Source organism: Lithobates pipiens, unplaced genomic scaffold (genome assembly GCF_037356315.1).
Source record: "Lithobates pipiens isolate NorthernLeopardFrog02 unplaced genomic scaffold, aLitPip1_a1.2 Scaffold_3, whole genome shotgun sequence".
NCBI lineage: Eukaryota > Metazoa > Chordata > Amphibia > Anura > Ranidae > Lithobates > Lithobates pipiens.
Window position 1 is genome coordinate 252,054,905 of NW_027507790.1, and position 26,957 is coordinate 252,081,861.

At 43.7% G+C, this 26,957-nt stretch overlaps 1 protein-coding gene across 2 annotated transcripts in view; it reads right to left on the minus strand.

Annotated features, from left to right (window-relative positions):
- Positions 1-26,957, minus strand: part of SMAD2 (SMAD family member 2) — a 120,325-nt gene that overhangs the window by 53,360 nt on the left and 40,008 nt on the right. For both annotated transcript variants that reach the window (XM_077463038.1, XM_077463037.1), the window contains exon 2: positions 13,126-13,386. In XM_077463038.1, coding sequence (XP_077319164.1) covers positions 13,126-13,352 — 227 coding nt within the window. In that variant the 5' untranslated portion in view covers positions 13,353-13,386. The remainder of the gene's footprint in view (positions 1-13,125; positions 13,387-26,957) is intronic.

Genomic DNA, 26,957 nt, shown 5'->3' on the forward strand with positions numbered 1-26,957 from the left:
TTTCATTTTCTATAAAACATACACCTTCAGCCTCATCTTCCTGCTGCTGGAGAGCTAAGCTCATCACCTCCTCGCCCCCCAATATGCGGTCTCGGTCTATCCGACCACATGCTCCACAAAAGAAAAAAACTCAACATGGAAGGGAGGTGTGCCCCCCCCCCCCCACCATGCAGCAATCCAATGCTGGAGGCCACATAAAGCAATTTTAAACCAGTTTTTTCTTCCAAAAACGAAAGCAGAAATCAAAGATACCCATTAGTTTCACCTTCAAAAAAAAAAAAAGTAATTTTATATTATATATATATATATATATATATTATATATTATATTATATACTATATATATATATAAATGATTTAACATTTATTGAAAAGTACATATAGTATAAAGACCAGAGACATGAAAGAAATAAAAAAATCACATATACAAATAAGAATCGATACATGATGTGAGCCCTAATGCATCTACGGAGTTTCGTTGTACACTTCTTCAGGACACATTTGTGGTTCAGAAATTTCAATCGCATTTTGTGCATGTGCAGAAGGATATAGAGGAGGAAGGAAAAGAAGGAAATGAGAGAGAAAAAAAAAAAAAAAAGTTTTTTGGCACTAATTTAGGCCTTAAAGCGGAGGTCCACCCTAAAATGGACCTTCCGCTCATCGGAATCCTCCCCCCCTCCGGCGCCACAATTGGCACCTTTCAGGGAGGAGGGGCGTGCAGTTAACTGGATAGATTACGCCCCTTTCCGCAAGTGCCCGCCCCCTTCCGCAAGTGTCCCGCTGCCTGCTGGGAAACACACAGATCCCAGAGTAGAGGTCGACCGATATATCGGCCGGCCGATATTTGCCGTTTTTTAAATAATCGGCATCGGCCGATTTGAGCTGATAAAAAGCCGATTTAGAACTACAGCGGGACTTTTCTATTACAGAAGTCATTTCAGTCAGTGTAAGTTGACTGAGTCGTCATAGAAACCCTTTCCTCCTCTCTGGGCAGACTGCCAAGAAAAGAACAGAATGATACAATGTTTACACTTCAATGAATGAAATCATCTCTGTGTAGAAGTTCTCAGTTTAACCATTTAAAGACTAAATCTTTTCTGACACTTGTTGCTTACAAGTAAAAATCCTGTATTTTCTGCCAGAAAATCACTTAGACCCCCCCAAAAATTATATATATTTTTTTAGCAGAGATCCTAGGGAATAAAATAGCGGTTGTTGCAATATTTTATGTCAAACGGCATTTGCACAGAGGTCTTTCAAATGCATTTTTTTTAGGAAAAAAATACACTATTTAAAAAATAAAAATAAAATAAAAACAGTAAAGTTAGCCCATTTTTTTTTTTCGTACAAAAGTTTTGACTACCTGTTTTTATTTAATATATAGGTTTTTTTTTTTATCTAAATCATACATACAAGTAAACTGATTGGAGGTTTGTTTTGTTTAATAAATGTTTAAATGTAAGAAATTTTCTGTATCACTTATGAAGACTGCTTTCACACTGGAGCGGGCAGACGTTGATGGTAAAACGCAAGTTTTAGCGGCTCTTTACCATCATTTTAGCGGTGCTATTTGGCTGCTAGTGGGGCACATATAACCCAGCTAGCGGCCAAGGAAGAGGTTAAATGCGCCCATGAAGCACTGCTGCCAAATCGCATTGCATGCGCTTCAGCAGTGGTGCCCATTCATATCAATGGGCAGGAGTGGTGGAGGAGCGGTATACACCACTCCAAACGTGCTGCTTGCAGGACTTTTCTTTTAAGATCCTGCCAGCGCATCGCCTCAGTGTGAAAGTTTCACACAGACTGCAGGGGAGCCATTTTACAGGCGCTATTTTTAGCCCAAAAGCGCCTGAAAAACGCCCCAGTGGGAAAGGTGTGTTAGATCAAGGGGGATTAAAAAATAAAATAAAAAAGGAAAAAAATAAATAAATTAAATAAAATCGGCCTAACATATCGGCCCAAAAAAAATCGGCATCATATATCGGCTATCGGCCGCCATGATTTCTAAATATCGGCATCGGCCAGAGAAAAACCCATATCGGTCGACCTCTATCCCAGAGGCAGCGGGGACCGTCCTTATTGCGCAGCGCAACTCGCGCATGCGCAGTAGGGAACCGGGAAATGAAGCCGAAAGGCTCCATTTCCTGATTCCCATACCCAAGATGGCGGCGGCAGCACTCGAGTGTCGATCTAGAGATCGGCTTCGGGTGCCGACATCGCGGGCGCGCTGGACAGGTAAGTGTCACTATTTTAAAAGTCAGCAGCTGCAGTATTTGTAGCTGCTGGCTTTAAAAAAAAAAAAAAAAAAAAAACGCGGAGTCCCGGCGGACTCCCACTTTAAATTGCCTCATTTTTGTTATCACTAGCTGAAGAGTTGTTCACGCTCTCCCAGGGGATTTTTGTGATACCACCATATACCTCAGGGGGTGCCCAACCTTTTTTAGAGCGAGGGCCACTTAAGCGACTTAGTAACCAGTCATGGGTCACAATGATGACAGTTCCGCATCCACCCTGCGTATGCAAAGTGGACACAGCCCACTCTACTCTATGGGCCCTCATCTGATCAAATGGAAGGGGACGGATGCACTTTGTTTTTTTCAGCAGATCGGATTGGAAGGAGGCAGGTGTAAACGGACACAAGTCTGCTTATATCTGCTGCTCCATAAAAGGTGAATTGAGGGTCCGATTAGGTCAGACAGATCATGTTAAAGGGGCCTAAGGCTACTTTTGCACTGATGGTCTGTGGTCTACCCGCACCTGTGGCTTTCCTGCAGGTTATCTGTACTTTGCCATAGAATTTCTTTCTGAAAGTGCACCAAACCCACAGGTAAGATGAGAAGTTTATGGCTCAGGGCAGGTAAGCCGCAGGTACGCTGCACTACACCTGCGAATCAGTTTAAAAGCAGCCCAGTAACCACTGCAGAACCTACATGTCCATATATATGACGAGCAGGCGCTATGGTTTTTTGAAAAGTTAATTTGCCTGAAACCATAGTTGGGTTTCGGGACTATTTCTCTAAATTTCTGGTTTCAGTACCAGTCCAGCTGGGTTGCACTGGGTTCTCCTTGACCGCAGGTGTCGCTGTCACCGCTGGCAAGAGTAGAAACGCAGTCTAGCTGGGTGTATTGAATGCCATTATTCTCTCGGAACCAGCCCAGTGGGAGTGCTGTGCATTCTGGAGGTGGTATTTAAGGTACGGACGCCACGTTATTTTCTGTCTGTTCGGTTCTGGTGGTCCTCCTGACCCAGCCTCCTGGCCTGGGGTGTGGAACCATGCATCCCGTGGCGACGCAACTGCAGTGACAGGCCTGAGTGAAGTTTCGGGGCTTACTGATCCAAGGGTGGTCTGGTGCCATCTCATCTGAATGGAGAGGCCCAGCAACTGAAGAACCCCAGGGCAGGACTCTACAGGAGAAGGCCGTGCGCAAGGCTGGCTTCTCTGAAGGAGCCTGGAGGCTTAGTTGAATGACGCAGTCTGGATCAACACTCATACGGTATCGTTGCCATTCTCTAGATTTTTCTCTAAAGACTTCCATTTTTTGCAATACAAGTACCTGAACTCTCGCCTAACCCTCTACCCTTTATTGAAAGACTGTTTCTGTTCTAAATAAATAACCCAAAAGAAGATTTAGGGTCCTTTCACACGGGGCGGATCAGTTCTGATCCGCCCCGTGGATGTCCGTTTGCTCAGCGGGGATCACTCCGCCGATCCCCGCTGAGCAGGGAGATGACAGGTCTGTCTCTGCACACTGCGCAGGGACGGACCTGTCACAGCGCCGCTCTCCCCTATGGGAGATCGGATGACGACGGACCGCAGTGCCCGTCGTCATCCGATCCGCAGACGGATGGAAAAATAGCTTTTTCCTCCGTCACACTTTTTCGGATCGGAGCGGGTCGGATGTCAGCGGACATGTCACCGCTGACATCCGACGCTCCATAGAGCTCTATGGAGCACCCGTTCAGGTCCGCCTGAAAAACTGACAGGCGGGCCTGAACGGCACGTCGGTGTGAAAGAGGCCTTAGTGTCAGTTTCCACATTCTTTGGGCCATCTACCACAGGAGCCCCAAGACGGAGAAGCAAACAAGGAGGTAACGGTAAGCCCAAATCAAACCAGCCGCTCCTTCGGGGGTCAGTGCTACATATACACTCCGATTTTAGTAATAAACTTGCCTTGCTGTCCCAGGCAGAGTGCATCTGGTATCAATCCACCTATTGCAGGAACCTGTGCTATACAGGAAGCATTGGCTTATGCAGCTCTGCTCCACAGCTGCTTGCTTCCTCTACAGCTGGCTTCATTCACAACACTGATGCTCTGGCATGTTGGGTAGACAACCTGAAATCTGGGCTTGCCAACCCACCATCCCAGAGCATGAGGTCACGGGCCACATCAGAGGGCTCTGCGGGCCACTGGTTGGGCACCCCCGATATACCCAATAAGTTACTTTATCCATTTCTATGAGGTTTTCCTCTATATGATATTCATTTTAGAGGCTCACTTTAATGTCTGTTTTATTGCTTGTTTTATAGTTTGGGATGATGAAAGCTGGGATCTGGATCCACCACACTGGATAAACAGTTAGACTTCTACCTATGGTCTTTGTGACTTTTTTTTGATCTATTCATCTTGGCCCATGGCATACATCTCCCATATAACATCCCGTTTAACCACTTGGCGCCCAAGGTACATCATATGACGTTGTGGGCTTTGTGGTGTTATATCTGAATGATGCCTGAGGCTACAGACATCATTCAGATATCGGCATTTTCAGCCGGCGATTCCCTGCACCATAAGAATGATCATAGCGGCTGTTCCGCCGCTTGATCGTTCTTACAGGCGGCAGGAGGGGACGCCCCCCCCCCTCCCGCCGATGCTTCTACCGTCGCAATGCTTCCATCGGTGAGTCGGTCACAGGATCTGCCGGTCCCCAGATGGTATCATAGAAATGGTCCCCGGAGTCTCTATGATTGTTCGGAGGCTGGGCGCGATGTTATGACGTCGCTCCCGGCCTCTGCATTCAAAATAACAGCGCCACCTTGGCTGGGAAGCCGATATCTTTTTTATTTTATTTTTTATTTTAGGCTTCCCAGCCTAGTGGTGAGATGTGGGATCTTATTGACCCCATATCTCACTGTAAATAGGTCCAATCATGCCATATTCCCATTACAAGGGATGTTTACATTCCTTGTAATAGGAATAAAATCTTTTTTTTTTTTTTTTTTTTAAGTGTCAAACTAAAAAAATAAAAGTAAAATTAAACAAAAAAAAAATAAAATTTAAAAGCACCCCTGTCCCCATGTGCTCGTACGCAGAAGCGAATATATGGAAACGGTGTTCAAACCACACGTGAGGTATCGCCGCGAACGTTAGAGCGAGAGCAATAATTCTAACCCTAGACCTCCTCTAACTCAAAGCATGTAACCAGTAAAAAAAATGTAAAGTGTCGCCTATGGGGATTTTTAAATACCAAAGTTTGGCGCCATTCCACGAGCGTGTGCAATTTTGAAGCGTGACATGTTGGGAATCTATTTACTCAGTTTATCTTCATCTTTCACATTATGCAAAAAAATTGGGCTAACTTTACTGTTTTTTTTTTTGTTTTTTAAAGCATGAAACTGTTTTTTTTTTTCTGAAAAAAACATGTTCGAAAAATTGCTGCGCAAATACCATGCGAGATAAAAAAGTTGCAACGACCGCCATTGTATTCTCTAGGGTCTTTGCTAAAAAAAAAAAACATATATAATGTTTGGGGGTTCTATGTAATTTTCTAGCAAAAAAAATTATGAATTTTACATGTAGGAGAGAAATGTCAGAATTGGCCTGGATGCGAAGTGGTTAATAAGATTTTGATGATCAGCTCACAAGTATACCATTTTTTGTTTTCACCATCTGATACCATACCTTTGCCATAGGGTTTAACTAATCTAAAATCGTTGGTTTTTTTACATTGAAATTCAGGTGGCCTCTATAGGTTTCAGCTGCATTGCCCCCGCGTTTCTTCATGTTTTTCTTTATTGGAAACCTTTTTCTGTGAAATCCCTGATTGACTAACAAGTATTTACGTGATCCTCCTGCAAGGTAACACTATATATATTTTTTTTTGTTGCCATAAGCATTTCTGCTCTATGTGCATGTGTCATGATTTTTTGCCCTGGTTCAAACAGTGTTTTTTTTTTGTTTTTATTATATGTCTATGGTAATTTGTATGTTTTTATCTTTAGATAGTGAGATCCTTCTCTTCTTTGCAATTTCTGAACCCCAAATGTGTCCTGAAGAAGTGTACAACAAAACACGTAGACACATTAGGCCTCACATCATGTATCAATTCTTATTAGTATTGTATATGTGATTTGTATTATTTCTTTCATGTCTCTGGTCTTTATACTATATGTACTTTTCAATAAAATTGAAAATAATTTTTTTGAACTCCCAGTGTTTGTTGTGCTTTTAAAGTTTGACCATAGGTTTTCTTTGGGTTGGAGTATCCAAAAACATACCCAATGGCATCCAACTAAAGTCAGAAATTGTACTTCTTCTTGGGGGCTTCATTCACAAGGTCACCCCAGATTCCAGCTCAGGTTGCTGGGGGCCCTAATTAACCAAACACGGGGAAGATGGCCACATCCGGAAGGCAGAGCTCCCGTGGGAGAATTGGTAATTTACCAAAAACATGAGGCATTTCCACTGAACTGTCATTTTAAAAAAGTTGGTAAACCGTCATGCCATATTAGCCAATTACAAAGTTTTGGGCGCCTTATACTACCGGCTCACACTGAAATATTTTTTGGGCAATTTAATTTGAATTTAAAGCTGAACTCCAGGCATAAAAAAAAAAAAAAAGCCCTACATTCATAATACATCATTGGGACAGGATTCCCACTTTTGCTGCACCATTCATTCATTCTAGAACACCAGCGCACTAAAACAACGTACCTGGATTGCACAGTGTTAGAAGAAAAGGTCACGTGCGATTATAGGCACAATCGGGGGGGTGTTGGCAGTGCATTCATTTTGAATGAGCTGCCTTAAAACAATTCATGTCAAAAGCGCCTGCAGTAAAGGGTTTGTGAACCTAAAATTACATGGATGAGAAACTGTTTCTTTTCTCCCCAACTATGCACATGGATGGTGAGCCCATTTTATTTCTTCTAGTGTACAGAAATACGTAAAGTTCTGTCCAACCCATCTCCTCCTGAGCACGCTAGGCCCGGGTCTGCCATTCTAGCATGGTTGGTTTGCATCTGTGCCTAGCCCACATGGCATGCCTGTACTCCTGTGGTCAGTCTACTGCTGGCACACCCCCTGCCCAGCCCCTCCTATTTGGGAGCTACAGGACTGGTCAGATATCTGCACACATGCCGCCGCCCCCCGCCCCACCACCTTCTGTTTGGGAGTTACAGGACTGGTCACATCTCTGCAGACCTACGTTGCTGCGCCTTCTGTTTGCGAGCTACAAGACTGGTCAGCTATCTGCACACACATCCCCCACCCAGCTCAACTTTCTGTTTGGGAGCTACTGTAATGGTCAGATGTCTGCAGACATGAGCCCCATTATACAGCTTTGCATTCTGCTTGGGAGGTTCAGGACTGTTCATATCTCTGCAGACGCTCCCCTGCCCAGCTCCACCTTCTGCTTGGGAGCTACAGAACTGGCCAGAACTTTGCAGACCCGCGCAGTTGAATGGCAGCAGTTGGGAAATGTGATATCAGGGCAGGAGCTGCTGATCAATGTCCCCCCCAATAGAGGTCATCTGGTTGATTGTAAAAGTATAAAGACACACACATAAAAAAAAAATAAAAAAGGTATTTTTGTATGGAGGTTTGCCCTTTTATTATTATTATTAGGTTATTAAAGCAGAGGTTCACACAAAAAATGAACCTCTGCTTTTCGGAACCCTCCCCCCTCCGGTGTTACATTTAGCACCTTTCAGGGGGAGGGGGTGCAGATACCTGTCCAAGACAGGTATTTGCACCCACTTCCGGGCATAGACTCCCACGGGAGTCTACGTCTCTTCCCGTCCCCCCCGCGCGGTCTGCCGAGATACACACGGGTCTCTCCTCCAGGCTGGAAAGGCAGTTCGTGGCATTGTTTACTTTGCCAGCCTGGACATGACGTCATACCGTTGTGCTCGGGCCTCCGAGGGTCATAGAGATGACTGGGGACCATCTGGTCACCAGAAATCTCAATGTTTAACTTCCGGCAGTGACAGATTCGTTCTTCGGTTTAGCTAATCGCAATGGCAAGCTGGGAGAAGCACCAGAGTGGGTGGCAGGAAGGGGGGTCCCTTCCAGCCGCCTGTAAGAATGATCATGAACATGCTGGCTGACCAAGATGATATCTGAATGATGCCTGTAGCTGTAGGCATCATATATCCCCACTCAAAGTCCAGGACATGATACAACAGACTATGAGCAGGAAGTGGTTAATGCACTGCAATAACCTAAATGTTTTTTTTTTTTTTTTTAAAGAGATGCAACCAGTACAGGTAAACCCACGTCATCCTTCGTACAGCAGTGCACAGGCTAAGAGAGTGAAGAAGCACAGAGGGGCCAGTGAGTTGTGCAGCAGTGTTCATGTGTTAACCAAAAACATGCCGATAGAAGGAGAGAGCAGAATGACAGAGATGAGCTTATCAGTCCAACAACTCTCAATACACTGTCCAGCCCTTAAGTGATACTTATAATTGGTGGGCTTAGTGCCACATTAATGGTTTCCCCAAACAGTTACATTTAAAGTGACACTAAACAATATCCATATTTTTCACAAATGTCGTTCTATACACAGCTACCACTTGATGTCCACATAATCCATTTTTCATTAAAATTATTCCTCATTGTGTTTTTCTGCCTTGTTGTAACATCCCCCCGAACCTGTCCCCCGCCACCCCCACCCTCTGTTTGGAAGTAGCAGTGCACATTGGTTGGAATTATGAGCACTGCTCTATGCGCACTACACAAAGTCCATCTCCAGAGTGAAAGAGGGTGGCTACACTCCTCCTTATAGTGGGGACCATGGAGAATGAGTGTAGCCACCCTCACAAAGTCAGATCACGGCAGCAAATAAAAAAGGAATTTGGAGATCTGGAGGAGGGTGAGAGAAATAGAAGGGATGATTCTTGAGGAATACATACAATATATTTTTTTTTAAATCCAGAGTTTAGTATCATGATAAAGTAGTGGTGCGCCGAACGGACATTTTGGTGGCGAAATCAGAAATTCAGGATGCATTTGGCCGAAACTAAAAAACAGCAGTCAGCCATTATTGGCACCGTTGGCGCAAAAAAAGTTCAAGGAAAAAAAAACATCCCTTTAAAAATTCTAATATGTCTTCACACTGGTCCGTTGCGCTTCTGTTGTGGTGTTAAACACCACCAAAACACACTTCCATGTTGAAATGCATTAAAAACGCAACAAGGACACAACATAACTGTTACTTTTTGATTCAGTTTTTGCGTCACGTGACCTATAAAAAAAAAAAAAAAACACCATAAGCACAGATAAATCGTGGTAAAAATCACAGAAAAATCATGTGCATTTTCTACGCCATTATCGATACCTTTTACTCCATCAGCAAAATTGCCGAAAGCACCATTTTCGGCCACGGAAATTTCAGTGCATCCCTACTTTAAAAACGGGAGCTAAACTTACCCGTTTCTTCAACGGTCCCTGTCCCTTGCATGCATCTTCTTCTGGATGCCGGCTTTCGGATGTCTTCATTGACCGGCGCTGGATGACATCACTCCTGCGCATGCACAGGAGTCCGTCATCCTGGCATACAGGGACCATGCACGCCTTTGTTTACATGCTGGAGAATGCTGTGAGAGCAAGCAGGTAGGTGTATTTTATTTACAGTGAAGTAAAGAGCCTAGCTGCTCACAGTTTGTGACATCAGAACTTTGGTTACACTTTAAAGCATGGCTATGGTGATAACGGTCGTGGGTGCCAGTGTGCGCATGTCCACCCTCAACCAAATTCACCCTGAGCTCAAGCCATTAAATGGTTGGGGTCATTGCCAATCACATGTGCAGCACCATGACAACTGCGGATGGAGAGAAATATAAATCCTTTGTCAGATCTTCAAGATTGTAAGCTCCAACGAGCAGGGCCCTCGGATACCTCCTGCATTGAATGGCATAGTAACTGTACTGTCTGCAGCCATATTTGAAAGAGCTGCGCAAAATATTGGCGCTAAATAAATCCTGTATAATAATAAACAGCTACCATGTATTCCATCTGTGCAATCAATTGTTAGCTTGGAGTTCAGCTTTAAGAAAAATTTGTGATTTTTCCGTAGAAATTTACAAAGAATACATCCCTGTCTGTTTTTTTGCCCATTTAGAGTCATATACATACATTTGGATTATATAAAGGAAGTTGGGACAACTGTGGGAATGCAAGAAAAATCCAGGAAGGAAGTGTCCTTGGTGGAATAAACCAAAAGACTACAATGATGCAAGGGGACGTTTAGCGAAGGATTCATCACAGACCACTGTACATAGAACAAAAACAGTAGTGGCAGGGAGGGGGTTGCTCATATCAAGAGCCCATAAAGTGGACCTATGGCCAGGCTATGAACAGTCACATATTAATATTTTTAACAAGTAGAAATAAGCTTTAAAAAGAATCCTTCACTGACCTCTGTAGTTATAAGCACCGTGGAGCAATTCATCCTCAGAATTACAACAGAGAATCTGAAGTCCAGTTTCAGTCCTTCCTAAAAAGCTCAGAGCACCTGCCGATTGTTTACATTAGAAGGCTGGCATTTCTGTAGCTTTGTTACTATGCTTGAGAATACATTTCTCCACAGTGCCTGCAGCTACAGAGGTCAGTAGGTGTTTGTTTTAAAACCCAAAATTAGGCTTTATGTTTAAATCAGCTAAATACATTCCAGGATTATCAAAACAAAATAGTGTGCAAAGTCTTACAGGTTTTGCCAACACGGTTAAAGTGGTTGTAAACCCTTACAAACCACTTTGACCTACAGGTAAGCCTAGATTAAGGCTTACCTGTAGGTCCAAGAAATATCTCCTAAATCTACACGGTTTATGAGATATTTGTCAAAAGACAGGCACCGCTGTCTACAGCACATGCGCCATAGACAGCGGCGCACAGGCGCACTGAGCGCGCCGCTGTTACACGCCGATATGCCGCGAGTGGCGGCTCCCGTGCACATGCACGGGAGTGACGTCATCGCGGCTCTGTCGAATGAAAGCGGCGGAGCAGTGAGACCCACCAAGAAGATGGAGGCTCCGTACACAAGGGGACAGCGGTGACTATCCTGGCTCCTGTGTCAGGTAAGTGACACATAATGGACTACTATGCGATGCATAGTAGTCCATTATGCTTTACCTTTGCAGGGAGACAAAGAGGAAGTAAACCCATCAGGGTTTACTTCCTCTTTAAACGGTTTCCTGTGCCCCTCAACAAGGCAAAGTTATAATATGCTAGTATGCATTGCATACTAGCACATTAATGTAAAACTTACCGTTAAAATTCTCCCAACAGAGCTTCCATCTTCATCCGGGTCTTCCTTCCGGGTTGACGGGCTCCAGTCCTTTGGACGAGCCCCGATGCCGTTACTCCTGCACAGGAGTTGCTGCTCACGGCACAAGATTCTGAAGGAACGGCACGGGTACACCGTTTCTTCAGAGCGCATTTGCCAGTGACCTCACTGGTGACTTTGCAAGTAAATATTTCCTAAACGATGCACGTTTAGGTGATAAGGCTTACCTATAGGTACAGTAAATTATTATAGGCTTACCTAAAAAAGGTATCAACCAAGGGAGCGTACTCCCACTTCCATCATGGGGATGGAGCTCCATCCCCATGATTAAACTCCAAGGGGAGGAGTGAACCATGCTGGGAGCATGGCCTGACAGGAGCCCAGGCTGAGACTGCCTTTCTTTCCAATACCAGTGGGTCTGCATTGATGTGCAGCTTCATGGGATCCATCCTTTTCTCAACAATTGCTTGGAGCCGAGACAAGCTCTGTCCCTGGCGTGCACACAGAGTGGTGGACACAGGATTGCCTTCCCTTGCAGTCTGAGGGGCATACATTTGCCATTACTGGTTCTTCAAGTCTTCAAGTTTGTTTAATTTAAAAAGAAGCTACAGCCTGAATAGAAAAGCCTGTGTCCTGCCTGCAGCAGCAGCAGCACCTTTTGCTGTGTGAATGGAAGCTGTGGCCTTTCGGAAGAGTCATAAAAAGTTCTCACTAGGCGCAACATCTTTCACTTGTCAAAAAATAAATAAATAAAAAAGGACCATAAAATGATCCAAGTGGCCGAAATAGGCAAATCAATGGCAGCAACTGGTCATGCAATAAGAAACACACAGAGAACGTTATAGAACCGGGTTGGCACGCAGTCCCTCTGCTGGGTCCGACGTACAGCTCTGCAATCAGTAAATGTTCTCTGCTGAATGGAGAGCTTTCACTAAGGTGCATGTTGGAATTTTGCAGAGTGACCACTGCTTCCACACATAGAGCAAGGTTACTTTTACTCCGCATTCTGGCAGGCCGCTCTACTCAGGCTGCGACTGCTTTCTAAAAAGAAATAAAAAAAAACGAAGTATATGCACACCTTTTCCTTTTTTGCAACAGGAAACTTATTTATATTGAAAGTTCAGTTAGCCTTTAAAGCTCATATACTGCTTGTTAAAAATATAAAAATATTTGAAAGTCCAGAACCTGGCCATTGGTTCACTTTAACCTTAGCTGGCAAGGATTACAAAACAGTTTTTACATACAGTGTGCACCTGGGTTTCCACTTCTGTCACGTATGTGCAGGCACCTTCGGGTATTTTCTAGCAGGTTATTAGCAAATGCTAGTAGATTATATGTGGAGACAGGTTCACTTTAAGGGGGATTCTCTTTACACAACATACATAACATTTCAAACTCTTATAATGCAACATCACCTTCATTGTCATTTGCACAAAAGCTTATATACATTGGTAAAGTAAGCACGGCACATAGTCACATGAGCGGAGGTTAGTAATGTCATTCAGGTTAGGATGTCTGGCCTGTACCACACACTTGCCAGGGTGGTTAATCGGCTACTTCACTACAATGACACTGCCTTCCTGTCCTCGTAGGCCACTGACAGGGCAGCGATTCCGGACATACCTTGGGATCGTAACGCATTTGGTATTGCAGTTCTGTGTGGTGATTGCTTTCTCCAGCTCGTCGAGCTGTCCAGTTTTCTTCAGCTTTTTCACCAAGCTTTTAACTGCCTTCTCGCACCACTTCTCTTCCTGGCCATTCTGCTCCCCCCCTCCAGCCCCGCTGGCCGACTTCTTCCAGCCAAGGAGGCGTTTCACAACCGGCGGCGTGAAGGGCAAGATGGAGGACATAATGCTTCAAGAGAAGAGAAAGTTCACGTTTGACCTGAAAGAGGAATAAGATGGTTGTAAAGGGAGGCGATACACAGCATCAGATATATGTTTTCTAGTCACGGCTCTGCTCCAGAATGAAGAATGAAACCTAAAGCCAGCCAAATAACGCACCTCTGTATTCATTACTACATCAACGAATAGTTATTTTTTTTAATACAAGTACTGTTATTACCTGAATTTGACCTGGTATCTAGTCTCTTACAGTGCCCTGAACAGCAGAGCTCAGCCTCGGAGAACAGAGAGAAGAGGGAAGGAAGGAAGGGAAGGGAGGGAAGGCAAGAGGGAAGGAGGGAGAAAGAAGAAGAAAGAAGAGGAAGAGGAAGAGGAAGAGGAGGAGAAAAGAGAAAAAAAAAAAAAAAAAAGGGACGAGGACAAAAGAAGAGAAAGAAAAAAAGGAGGAGAAAGAAGGGGAGAAAAAAAAAAGGGGGAGGTGGAGGAGGAGAGAGGAAAGGAAGGGGAGGGAGAAAAGGAAGGAAGGGGAGGGAGAAAAGGAAGGAAGGGGAGGGAGAAAAAGGAAGGAATGAAGGAAGGAAGGAAGGAAGGAAGGAAGGAGAAAAAGGAAGGAAGGAAGGAAGGAGAAAAAGGAAGGAAGGGGAGAGGAGGGAGAAAGGAAGGAAGGAAGGAAGGAAGGAAGGAAGGAAGGGGAGGGGAGGGAGAAAGGAAGGGAGGAAGGAAGGAAGGAAGGGAGGAAGGGAGGAAGGGGAGGGAGAAAGGAAGGAAGGATTGAAGGAAGGAAGGAAGGATTGAAGGAAGGAAGGAAGGATTGAAGGAAGGGGAGGGGAGGGAGGAAGGAAGGAAGGAAGGAAGGAAGGAAGGAAGGAAGGAAGGAAGGGGAGGGAGAAAAAAGGAAGGAAGGAAGGAAGGAAGGAAGGGGAGGGAGAAAAAAGGAAGGAAGGAAGGAAGGAAGGAAGGAGAAAAAGGAAGGAAGGAAGGAAGGAAGGAAGGAAGGGGAGAGGAGGAAGGAAGGAAGGAAGGAAGGAAGGGGAGGGGAGGGAGAAAGGAAGGAAGGAAGGAAGGGAGGAAGGAAGGGAGGAAGGGGAGGGAGAAAGGAAGGAAGGATTGAAGGAAGGATTGAAGGAAGGGGAGGGGAGGGAGAAAGGAAGGAAGGAAGGAAGTAAGGAAGGGAGGAGAGGGGAGGGAGAAAGGAAGGAAGGGAGAGAGGAGGGAGAAAGGAAGGAAGGGAGGAGAGAGGAGGGAGAAAGGAAGGAAGGGAGGAGAGAGGAGGGAGAAAGGAAGGAAGGAAGGGAGGAAGGGAGGAAGGGAGGGAGGAAAATTAAAATAAAAAAAGAGGAAAAAGAAGAAAAATAGGGAGGAAAAAAGTAAGAAAGAAAGAAAAAAAAGGGAGAAGGAGATGCAGTACAGCACAGCAATACAAGAAATCAATTGGTTTTGATACAGTGCTCATGTGCTAACAAGAAACATGGTGATAGGAGGAGAGACCTGGAGTAACAGATGAGTTTGTTGGTCATTTTACGATCGTCACAAGCTGGGGGAGGAACGAGCTGTTGTGCAGATACATACCTGAAAGCAATGACACAGCAAACAAGAAACCAGGCTGAATATGCTGATATGCTTTGCATTGGTTATCCTGGACCCGCCCCCAGCCGGTCATTTGAATAGTGAAACGAGAAGCAGCACAGTGATGAGCTCATCTGTCAATGTGCACTCTCCTCCTATCAGCTTCTTGCCATGAATAGATTGGCTCCTTGTGCTGCTTCTTCCTCTCTACTCAGCCCTGCTGTACAGGGACCGCAACCGGATAATACCAGGTCAGATACAGTTACTGTATTTACAAGGCTTGCATTAAAATAACACTTTTCATGATGTATTAACCACTACAAAGCTGCATTGGTTATTTTTATATTTCATATCTGACCAGTTCCAGCTTTAAAAGGGGTTGAAAAACCGAGGTTTTTTATATTGTTAATGCATTTCAATCTCAGGCGCTCTGTTCCCCCCCTCCCTTCCCTAGAGGGGGTGCAGAAAGCCCTCCCTGAAGCCGGACGGGGTCACCACTGCAAATGACACCTCACACTACTGTATAGCCAACCACCAAAAGCATTATGCCCGACTTAGCTGTGTATTAAAGGATATTTTGCTCTTCAGCAATTCTTTGATTATTGTATACAATTATTTTTCATTTTTTTTATCGTTTCATTGTACACTTTGCCATCAAAAAAGTCTTCTTGTTTTTTCCTTTTTTGTGAAAAATAAATGATTGAAACACAAGTGTTTAACCAATCTTGCTTTCCAGATAGAGAGTAAATCGGCATTCAGGATATATGGTAGCTGTGCATGCTAAGAAATCGAGAAATTAATGTGAAACTGTACCTGCGCTGCTTTAACTGACAATTGCGCGGTCGTGACATGCTGCACCCAAATGTCCCCCCCCCCACACACAAATAGAGCTTTCTTTTGGTGGTATTTGATCACCTCTGCGGTTTTATTTTTTTCTATAATGAATATCCCAAAAAAAAAAAAAAAAGTCTTCATCATTTTAGGCCAATATGTATTCTATATATTTTTGCTAAAAATAAATAAATTAGAGTATATTGATTGGTTTGAGCAAAATTTATAGCATCTACAAAATAGGGGATAGATTTATAGCATTTTTATTTATTTTGTTTACTAGCAATGGTGGCGATCTGCGATTTTTAGCAGGATTGCGACATTGCGGCGGACAGATCGGACACTTTTGACAATTTTTTTTGGGATCATTTTATATAGCGATCAGCGCTATAAAAATGCACCGATTTCTGTGTAAATGTCACTGGCAGGGAAGGGGTTAACAGTAGGGGGCGATCAAGGGTTTAAAATGTTCCTGGTGTTTCTAACCATGGGGAGAAGGGACTGACTGGAGGAGGAACAGCGGATCTCTCTCCTCCCGTCAGAACGGGGCTCTGTCTGTTTACTGGCCAGTGGACATCGCAGCCACGTGCATCGGTCCCCCCACCGTGCAGCGGTCGTGTGCCCACTATGGCTCTTAAAAAGGAGCCGACGTACACCTATGGTGATTTGTGGGAATGAGCCAACCTGCTGCAGTATAAATGAGGGGGGCTGGTCAGCAAGTGGTAAAAAAATAAATAAATAAATCAGAAGTCCCCTGCAAAAGTTTTACACATTTGCTGCATAATATATATATACATACATACATACATACATACACAAACACTTAATAAAAATAATTTACATAAAGAAAACTAACATCTTTAAGAGATATTTTATATAGATGGACAAAAAAAAAAAAAAAAAAAAAAGAAGTTTTTTTGCGTCTTATAAATATTTTTCAGAATTTATTTTTTTATTTTTTATTCCAGCATTGTTTTTGTGAGAACCATCTACGGCTGGATTTAATGTGATCCTCTCTCACACTAAGGGTCTGGTTCACATATAGGTGGTACATACAGGGCTGAAAATCACATTTAATACGCAACTTCAGCTATGGCACAGCGCAGGTAAAGGCAACTTAAAAAAAGAAGATGTATGTAGTGGGCCTATAACCTTACTTTTGGTTAACCTCTAGAGATCCGCGCTATAGCCGAATGACGGCTACAGCGCAGACCTGCTTTGCCGGGACTACGTCTATTGACGTCGTCCCGTACACGAGCGGCCTGCGCGCCCCCTGAGGGGCGTGTGCGGCGCGCTCTGTGATCAGCGAGTCTATGAGACTCGCCTGATCATAGATTGGAGCAAGGGGTCGATCCCAACCCCTTACCACGTGATCAGCTGTCAGCCAATGACAGCCGATCATGTCATCGCAACAGAGCCGGTAATCAGCTATTTTTCCTCCTCGCGCTGACAGCACGAGGAGAAAAAAAAAGCCCATCTGCCCCCTGCCAGTGCCACCTAAGTAGGGGAAAAAGTTAAACACATTAGTGCCACCGATTAGTGCCCACAGTGCCACCCATCAGTGCCCACAGTGCCACCTATCAGTGCCCACAGTGCCACCTATCAGTGCCCACAGTCTGCTGCAAAAACAGTGCTGCACCTCAGTGCCACATATCCGTGCCCATCAGTGTCATCTACCAGTGCCCATCAGTACCGCCCATCAGTGCTCAGCAGTCCCGCCCAGTGCCACCTATCAGTGCCCATCCATGCCACCCATTCGTGCCATCTTATCTGTGCCCATCGGTGCCACCTTATCTGTGCCTATTAGTGCCACCTTATCAGTGCCCAACAGTGCAGCTTATCAGTGCCCACCAGCGCCGCCTCATCAGCGCATTTCAATGAAGGAGAAAAATGACCTGTTTGCAAAATTTTATAACAAACTATTAAAACATGATTTTTATTTTTTTATTTTTTGCATTTTTTTTGTTTGTTTAGCAAAAAATAAAACTCCCAGCTGGAATTAAATAACACCAAAAGAAAGCTCTATTTGTGGGAAAAAAATGATAAAAATTTCATTTGGGTACGGTGTTGTATGACCGCGCAATTGTCATTCAAAGTGCATCAGCGCTGAAAGCTGAAAATTGGTCTGGGCAGGAGGGGGGTTTAAGTGCCCAGTAAGCAAGTGGTTAATAACAACAGCATCATTATTTTTTTTTATTTTTTTTACATGATTCTAAATCACCAGGCTGCATCCCACTGCTAAGACAGAGGAAAGAAAAAGAAAAAAAAAAAAAACACCACCACTACGTTATTGCCCAGCAATCGTGTAATCAAAGCCTGTTGGGGATGCAGTCCAGGAAGAGAGCGGTCATTAATAAGGAGAACGTGTCCGAATGCTACAATCCTATTGGCTGTGTTCAGCACTCCTCGGATGAACCGATGACCCAGACTGCCCCCTGCACTATTCTACCATCACTGTAACCTGAGCTCTGGCACTGGGCTGTTTGTAGACACAGGACATAAAAGCCCCGGGCACTGACTGATGAGATCTGTTCCCTGTGAGTGTAGAGAGAATCCGCCAAGCTGCAGCTCCTCAGTCACCCGGGCACAGTCATCGGTGATACACATTACCAATATGTTCTCTCTACTTCACATTCTATGCAAGGAATACCAAGCCAACAGCAATGCAGTTATTTGCTCATTTCCAGGGCCTTGAAAAGGTATTCATACCCCTTGAAATTTTCCACATTTTGCCATGTTACAACCAAAAACTTAAACGTATTTTATTGGGATTTTATGTGATAGACCAACACAAAACACACAAAACACAGAATTGTGAAGTTGAAGGAAAATATTTTAACATTTTTTACCAATAAATATGTGAAAAGTGTGGCGTACTTTTGTATTTAGCCCAATCAATAGTCAATACTTTGTAGAACCTCCTTTCACTGCAATTACAGCTGCAAGTCTTTCTGGGGACGTCTCTACCAGCTTTGTACATCTAGAGAGGGATATTTTTGCCCATTCTTCTTTGCAACATATCCCAAGCTCTGTCAGATTGGATGGAGAGCGTCTGAACAGCAATTTTCAAATCTTTCCACAGATTCTCAATTGGATTTAGGTCTGGACGTTGATTGAGTCATTCTAACACATGAATATGCTTTGATCTAAACCATTCCATTGTAGCTCTGGCTGTATGTTGAGGGTCGTTGTGCTGATGGAAGGTGAACCTCCATCCCAGTCTCATGTCTTTTGAGACTAACAGGTTTTTCTAAGATTGTCCTGTATTGTATGTATGGCTCCATCCATCTTCCCATCAACTCCGACCAGCTTCCCTGTCCCTGCTGAAGAAAAGCATCCCCACATCATGATGCTGCCACCACCATGTTTCACGGTGGGGATGGTGGGTTTAGGGTTATGTGCAGTGTTAGTTTTCCATCACACATAGTGTTTTGCTTTTATAGCAAAAAGTTACATTTTGTTCTCATCTGATCAGAGCACCTTCTTCCACTTTTGCCGTGTCCCCCACATGACTTTTTGCAAACTAAATGGGACTTCTTATGGCTTTTTTGCCACTCTTCCATAAAAGGTCAGATTTGTGGAGTACACGACTAATAGTTGTCCTGTGGACAGATTCTCCCACCTGAGCTGTGGATCTCTGCAGCTCCTCCAGAGTTTCCATGGGCCTCTTGGCTGCTTCTCTGATTAATGCTCTCCTTGCCTGGCTGGTCAGTTTAGGTGGACGGCCATGTCTTGGTAGGTTTGCAGTTGTTCTACACTCTTCCATTTTCAGATGATGGATTGAACAGTGCTCCGTGAGATGCTCAAAGCTTGAAAAAAATTTTTAATAACCTAACCTGCTTTAAACTTCTCCACAACTATCTCTGACCTGCCTGGTGTGTTCCTTGGCCTTCATGATGCTGTTCATTAAGGTTCTCTAACAAACCACTGAGGGCTTCATAGAACAGCTGTATTTATACTGAGATTAAATTACACAGGTGGACTCAATTTACTAAGTGACTTCTGAAAACAATTGGTTCCACTAGATTTTAGTTGGGGGGGGGGGGGGGGGGTATCAGAGTAAAGGGGGCCGAATACAAATGCACGCCACACTTTTCACATTTGTAAAAAAAAAATTGAAAACCATTTATCATTTTCCTTCCACTTCACAATTATGTGCCACTTTGTGTTGGTCTATCACATAAAATCCCAATAAAATACATTTACATCTTTGGTTGTAACGTGACAAAATTTGGAAATTTTCAAGGGATATGAATACTTTTTCAAGGCACTGTAAGACTCCAACGCACACAAGCTTTTTTTTAAGCTCCAAGAAGCTAAATATTGTTATCCTGTGTCCATGCACACTACTATTTTTAGTATTTTTGAGATTTAGTAACTAGGAGCAGAAAAATGTATTGTTTTTGTAGAGTTTCTTGGAGCATTTTTTCAAGCAGAAACACTGCTGAACGCTCCTAAAAGACATTAATGGCATTTTAGCTCCTCCCCCTCTGTAAAGGCAGAAGGTTCATCTTAAAGTGGTTGTAAACCCTTACAAACCACTTTGACCTACAGGTAAGCCTAGATTAAGGCTTACCTGTAGGTCCAAGCAATATCTCCTAAACCTATATGGTTTAGGAGATATTTGCCCGAAAACGGGCACCACTGTCTACGGCGCATGCGCCGTAGACAGCGGCGTGCAGGCGCACTGAACGCAGCATTTCCAAGAATGGAGCTGCCGCGTTTGTCGATTCCCGCGCGCATGCGCGGGAGTGACGTCATCGCGGCTTCGCCGAATGACAGCGGCGGAGCTGCGAGACGCCTCCAGCAAGATGGATGCGCCGGACTACAGGGGACAGCGGCGACTTCGCTGGCTCCTGTGTCAGGTAAGTGACACATAATGGGCTACTATGTGATGCATAGTAGCCCATTATGCTTTGCCTTTGCAGGGAAAAAAAGAGGAAGTAAACTCATCAGGGTTTACTTCCTCTTTAATGCATTCTATACATTAGGATAAAAAGCCTTCTGTGTGCAGCAGCCCCCCTAACACTTACCTGAGGTTCCTCTCTGTCCTGAGATGTCCACGAGTGTTCTCAGCCATCTGAAATTCTCCCTCCTGATTGGCTGAGACACAGCAGCGGTGCTATTGGCTCCTGCTGCTGTCAAAGTCAGCTAGCCAATCAGGGAAGAGAGGGGGTGGGGCCAGGTCGGGGCTCCATGTTTGAACGGAGACAGGGAGCTGTGACTCAGCTTGAGTGCCCCCATAGCAAGCTTCTTGCTATGGGGGGGTACTTAACAGGAGGGAGGGACCAGGAGCACAGAAGAGGGACCCGAGAAGGAGGAGGATACAGGCTGCTCTGTGCAAATCCACTGCAACTGAGCAGGTAAAATATAACGTGTATATTATTTTTATAGGGAAAAAAAAAACAAACAAATAAAAACAATCTTTTACAGTTTTAATTATTTAAAAAAAATGCAGCTAATGTAGAAAAACAGCTGTTGATCTGGGGCAGCCAGGGGCACATTTTACTGTCCACCCAGCCGCCACCTTGCTACACGCCCGCTGCAAATTTAACAGGCAGCATCGCTGGTAGGGTGCATTAGCCCCATCATAAAGCTCCATTCATCCGAAAAAAAAAAATTATATATATATATATATATATATACACACACATATACATACATACACATATATATATATATATATATATATATATATATATATATATATATATATATATATATATATACATACACACATACACACATACATACACACTTTTTTTCCCCTTAAAATCAGGGGAAAATTGTGGGTGCGTGTTATACACCGATCACTGAGCGGAGCGATCGCCGCCGAGATACACATAGCTGAGTGTACTCGGCCCTTCTCGGCTCCGCTCACACCTATGATGGACATAACACCGGTCCAATAGCGGGACTGGGCGTGACTGAGCGGACCCGAGAAGAGCCGAGTACACTCGGCTATGTGTATCTCGGCTCCGCCCAGTCCTTGCGATCTTGGCAGCGTTCGCTCTGCTAAGTCTCGAGGTTGCCAATTTTAAATTCATCCAAGCAATGGACACTGGAGGCAAGGCTGCACTGATGGCCATTTAAATCTAAGTTTTTTTCCTTAAAATTCCCTCCTAAACTTGGGGTGTCATAATACAAATATGAAAAAATATTATATATATATGACACACATCTCTATATTTATTATTAATAATGGATAAAGAAAAAAAAAAAGGGGGGGGGGGGAACGTCATTCAGCTTTGGTTGGTAGGAACCTTGCCCAACAGAAGGACCCGGAACCCAAGAGAGTGAAGGGAAATCTAAAAGAAAGATTCTGTTCATCACGCCTACCCTCATCCCTGGAGGTCAAAGTAGCTTTGTGTGGATAATTATTACCGTGCCCACTCAATACCATGTGACCAAGGTCAGCCAACGGAAGATGAACGTGATGACTCCCATTAGAATACATCCTCCCACCAGCAGCATTGTAGTCAATACAGCAGCAGTACATTGCATGTAATAAAAGAGGGAACAATCCAGGCATAGTACAACATAAATAAGACATTACCCATGGTATGACAATAGTATGGACGATATGTTAAACTATCCAAAGATGAAGTGAGCGAAAAGTTGGGGTGGGGGGGTGGAAAGAAGGCCCTTAGTATATTTTCCTCTTACTCCTCAGTCCTCCTCTATCTGTGATGATCACATTCTCACCATCTGGTGAATTCATGCCGGCCGCTCACAGGCTCTGAGATCTGACCGCTTCTCATAGATAAACTTCAGAGTCCAGAAACAAATCATTCCATTTATACTAGAACAGTGAATGAGATCATAAGTGGAAACATTTACTTACATGTGAATAGAATTTTAATTGGCAATTTGAGGAAACTGTATTTCAAGCAATAACAAAAAAGGTGTGGGCTTATTTAAAGCGATCCTGAACCAGAAAAAAAAAAAAATGTAAGTCTGATTGGCCAAAAAATATATTTTTTTTTATGCTAGTCATTTTCTTTTCCTTGCCTGCTGCAGATGTGCAGCCCCGTGTATACTGAGCATCTGTGAGATGCCAATAAGTGAAGCCTGGAGCTCGGAGGTTTCAACTCCCATCCTGCCATATGTGGGAGTGGCATAATCACTGGCTGCCCTATGGATAAGAGGAGGAAGGGGCCGCAGGCAGCAGAAGCATCGGTAACATTGGTACCAGGAGTTGTACTAGAGAGGTCATCAGTGGAACGGAGGAGTTTGTTTTTTTATTTAATGTGGTTGTAAAGGCAGAAGGTTTCTCTCATAATGCATTCTATACAGCAAGATAGAAAGCCTTCTGTGTGCAGCAGCCCCAGCCCCCCCCCCCCCCAATACTTACCGGAGCCGCACCTTGATCCAGCGATGTTGCACAAGAGACTCGGCTGTCTGGGACTTTCCCTCCCGATTTGCTGAAACACACAGCGGATGACATTGGCTCCCGCTGATGTTAACCAAAGTTACCGTGTCTGAATGGAGACACACAGCAGCGGCTTGGGTGCCCTCATAGCGAGCTGCTTGCACTTAGCAGGAAGGAGGGGCCAGGAGTGCCAACGAGGGACACAAGAGGATCCGGGCTGCTCTGTGCAAAAAGGAAAAAAAAAAAAAGAAAAGAAAAACACTACTAAGGGCAGATACGTATAACATGTTCGTTCCTCTTAAACAAAAAACTTTATTACCTTAGGAGACCAGCATGGAAAAATTGATACACACACACACACACACACACATATATACACACACACACACACATATATACACACACACACACACATATATACACACACACACACACATGCGTTCCGTTTTTAATCCCTTTTGAATGTTTAACCTGTTGCGGACCAGCCGCCGCAGTATTACTGCGGCAGGTTTGGCTCTGCTGCACAAAATCACGTTAGATTACCTGATCTTGCAGGGCTCGAATAGCATGCATGAGCACACGCCCGCCCACCGCGACCTCCGCAAGTCCGTCCGCAGGGATACCTGCAATCGGCGGAGAGGAAAAAACGGGGAAATGCTAATGTAAACAAGCATCGCCCCATTCTGCCCAATGACACTGATCTTTGCTCCCTGTGATCGGGAGCGGTGATCGGTGATGTGTCGCACGTAGCCCCTCCCCACAGTTAGAATCACTCCCTAGAACACACTTAACCCCTAAAGCACCACCTAGTGTTAACCCCTTCACTGCCAGTCACATTTACACAGTAGTCAATGCATTTGTATAGCACTGATAGCTGTATAAAATGTGAATGGTCCCAGAAATATGTCAAAATTGTCAGATGAGTCTGCTATAATGTTAGTCATGATAAAAAAAAAAAAAAAAGGGGACATCAATTTTGTTTGGGTCAACGTCGCACGGCCGCATAATTGTCATTTAAAGAGACGCAGTGCTGTATTGCATAAATCGACCTTATTATTAAGAGGGAAAATCCTTCCAGTCCTTAAGTGGTATTAAAAAAAATTCAAAAAAAAGAAGCACACGTAATGCGCCTCGCAGTTCAAATGCATTGAACAGGCAGGAAGAACGCACCATTAACACACCCGTGTTACGTTTGAGTCACATGACCTATGAAAAACACACAACAGTCAATCATGCCAATATCACGCTAAAATTGCAGCACGTTTTCAGTGATATTATCGGCACCTTTTCTCTTACTGGCAGATAACACCATTTTCAGCCAAAACTTTTCTTCCCAAAATTAATTTTATTTCTAAAGTATTTTTTTTTTCTGTTCACACAAAAAATATAGGTGATCAAATACCACCTATTGGAGGAAAAAATGACAATGGGTACAGTGTTGCATAAATTGTCAAAGTAAAGCAGTGCCGTATCGCAAATAATGGCCTGGTTATGAAGGGGGGGGGACCAACGGTAATCAAGTGGTAAAGCATTCTACAAAGAAAAGAGTTTTAGAATCATAAAAAGTGACAAGAATCACATTAACCCGATCTTATTTGAAATAGGCTACATTTTCTAAAAGGTATAGAACGTTGATGGGAAAACAAATCCACTGTGCTAGTTTTCATATGTTGTGTTAACAATTAGCTGGAAATCTTACAGCCCAGCAACAATATGACAGAAATCACACCGCTAAAAATTATGCAACAAAGCCAACCCAAAAAAAAAAAAAAAAACAGTTCTATCTGGTCAGGCCTGACAGGGCTGCTGTAGAGAACATCAAGCAAGTGCCAGAGGCTCTTGCATGGCACAGAATCAAGTATTCAGCATCTTTTACCATGGCACCAAAGGAATGCACTTCATCCCTATACTGCATACAGGAAGTGGTTCAGCCTGTTTCTTCTATTAAAAACGATGACTTCCAAATTTCAAAAAACACAAACGCATTTTTGTGGACGAGTACAAAACCGAACAACTATGTCAATGACATTTCCAGTTAAGGTGCCTTTGCTGAAGACAAAAAACAAGCGGTGGACTACGTACTGCTGTTTGATGAAGCACCCTACTCATAATACATTAAAGTGGAAGAGAATCTCAACTATAATCACCCCCTCCTACACACAAAAAAAAAAAAAAAAATATCTATCTATCTCTATATATATATATATATATATATATATATATATATATATATATATATATATATATATATATATATATATATATATATATATATATATATATATATATATATACGCACACACACACACACACACACACATATACACACACACTATACAGGTCCTTCTCAAAAAATTAGCATATTGTGATAAAGTTCATTATTTTCTGTAATGTACTGATAAACATTAGACTTTCATATATTTTAGATTCATTACACACAACTGAAGTAGTTCAAGCCTTTTCTTGTTTTAATATTGATGATTTTGGCATACAGCTCATGAAAACCCAAAATTCCTATCTCAAAAAATTAGCATATCATGAAAAGGTTCTCTAAACAAGCTATTAACCTAATCATCTGAATCAACTAATTAACTCTAAACACCTGCAAAAGATTCCTGAGGCTTTTAAAAACTCCCAGCCTGGTTCATTACTCAAAACCGCAATCATGGGTAAGACTGCCGACCTGACTGCTGTCCAGAAGGCCATCATTGACACCCTCAAGCAAGAGGGTAAGACACAGAAAGAAATTTCTGAACGAATAGGCTGTTCCCAGAGTGCTGTATCAAGGCACCTCAGTGGGAAGTCTGTGGGAAGGAAAAAGTGTGGCAGAAAACGCTGCACAACGAGAAGAGGTGACCGGACCCTGAAGAAGATTGTGGAGAAGGACCGATTCCAGACCTTGGAGGACCTGCGGAAGCAGTGGACTGAGTCTGGAGTAGAAACATCCAGAGCCACTAACAGGCGTGTGCAGGAAATGGGCTACAGGTGCCGCATTCCCCAGGTCAAGCCACTTTTGAACCAGAAACAGCGGCAGAAGCGCCTGACATTGGCTACAGAGAAGCAGCACTGGACTGTTGCTCAGTGGTCTAAAGTACTTTTTTCGGATGAAAGCTAATTTTGCATGCAATTCGGAAATCAAGGTGCCAGAGTCTGGAGGAAGACTGGGGAGAGGGAAATGCCAAAATGCCTGAGGTCCAGTGTCAAGTACCCACAGTCAGTGATGGTCTGGGGTGCCATGTCAGCTGCTGGTGTTGGTCCTCTGTGTTTTATCAAGGGCAGGGTCAATGCAGCTAGCTATCAGGAGATTTTGGAGCACTTCATGCTTCCATCTGCTGAAAAGCTTTATGGAGATGAAGATTTTATTTTTCAGCACTACCTGGCACCTGCTCACAGTGCCAAAACCACTGGTAAATGGTTTACTGACCATGGTATTACTGTGCTCAATTGGCCTGCCAACTCTCCTGACCTGAACCCCATAGAGAATCTGTGGGATATTGGGAAGAGAAAGTTGAGAGACGCAAGACCCAACACTCTGGATGAGCTTAAGGCCGCTATCGAAGCATCCTGGGCCTCCATAACACCTCAGCAGTGCCACAGGCTGGTTGCCTCCATGCCACGCCGCATTGAAGCAGTCATTTCTGCAAAAGGATTCCCGACCAAGTATTGAGTGCATAACTGAACATAATTATTTGAAGGTTGACTTTTTTTGTATTAAAAACACTTTTCTTTTATTGGTCGGATGAAATATGCTAATTTTTTGAGATAGGATTTTTGGGTTTTCAGGAGCTGTATGCCAAAATCATCAATATTAAAACAAGAAAAGGCTTGAACTACTTCAGTTG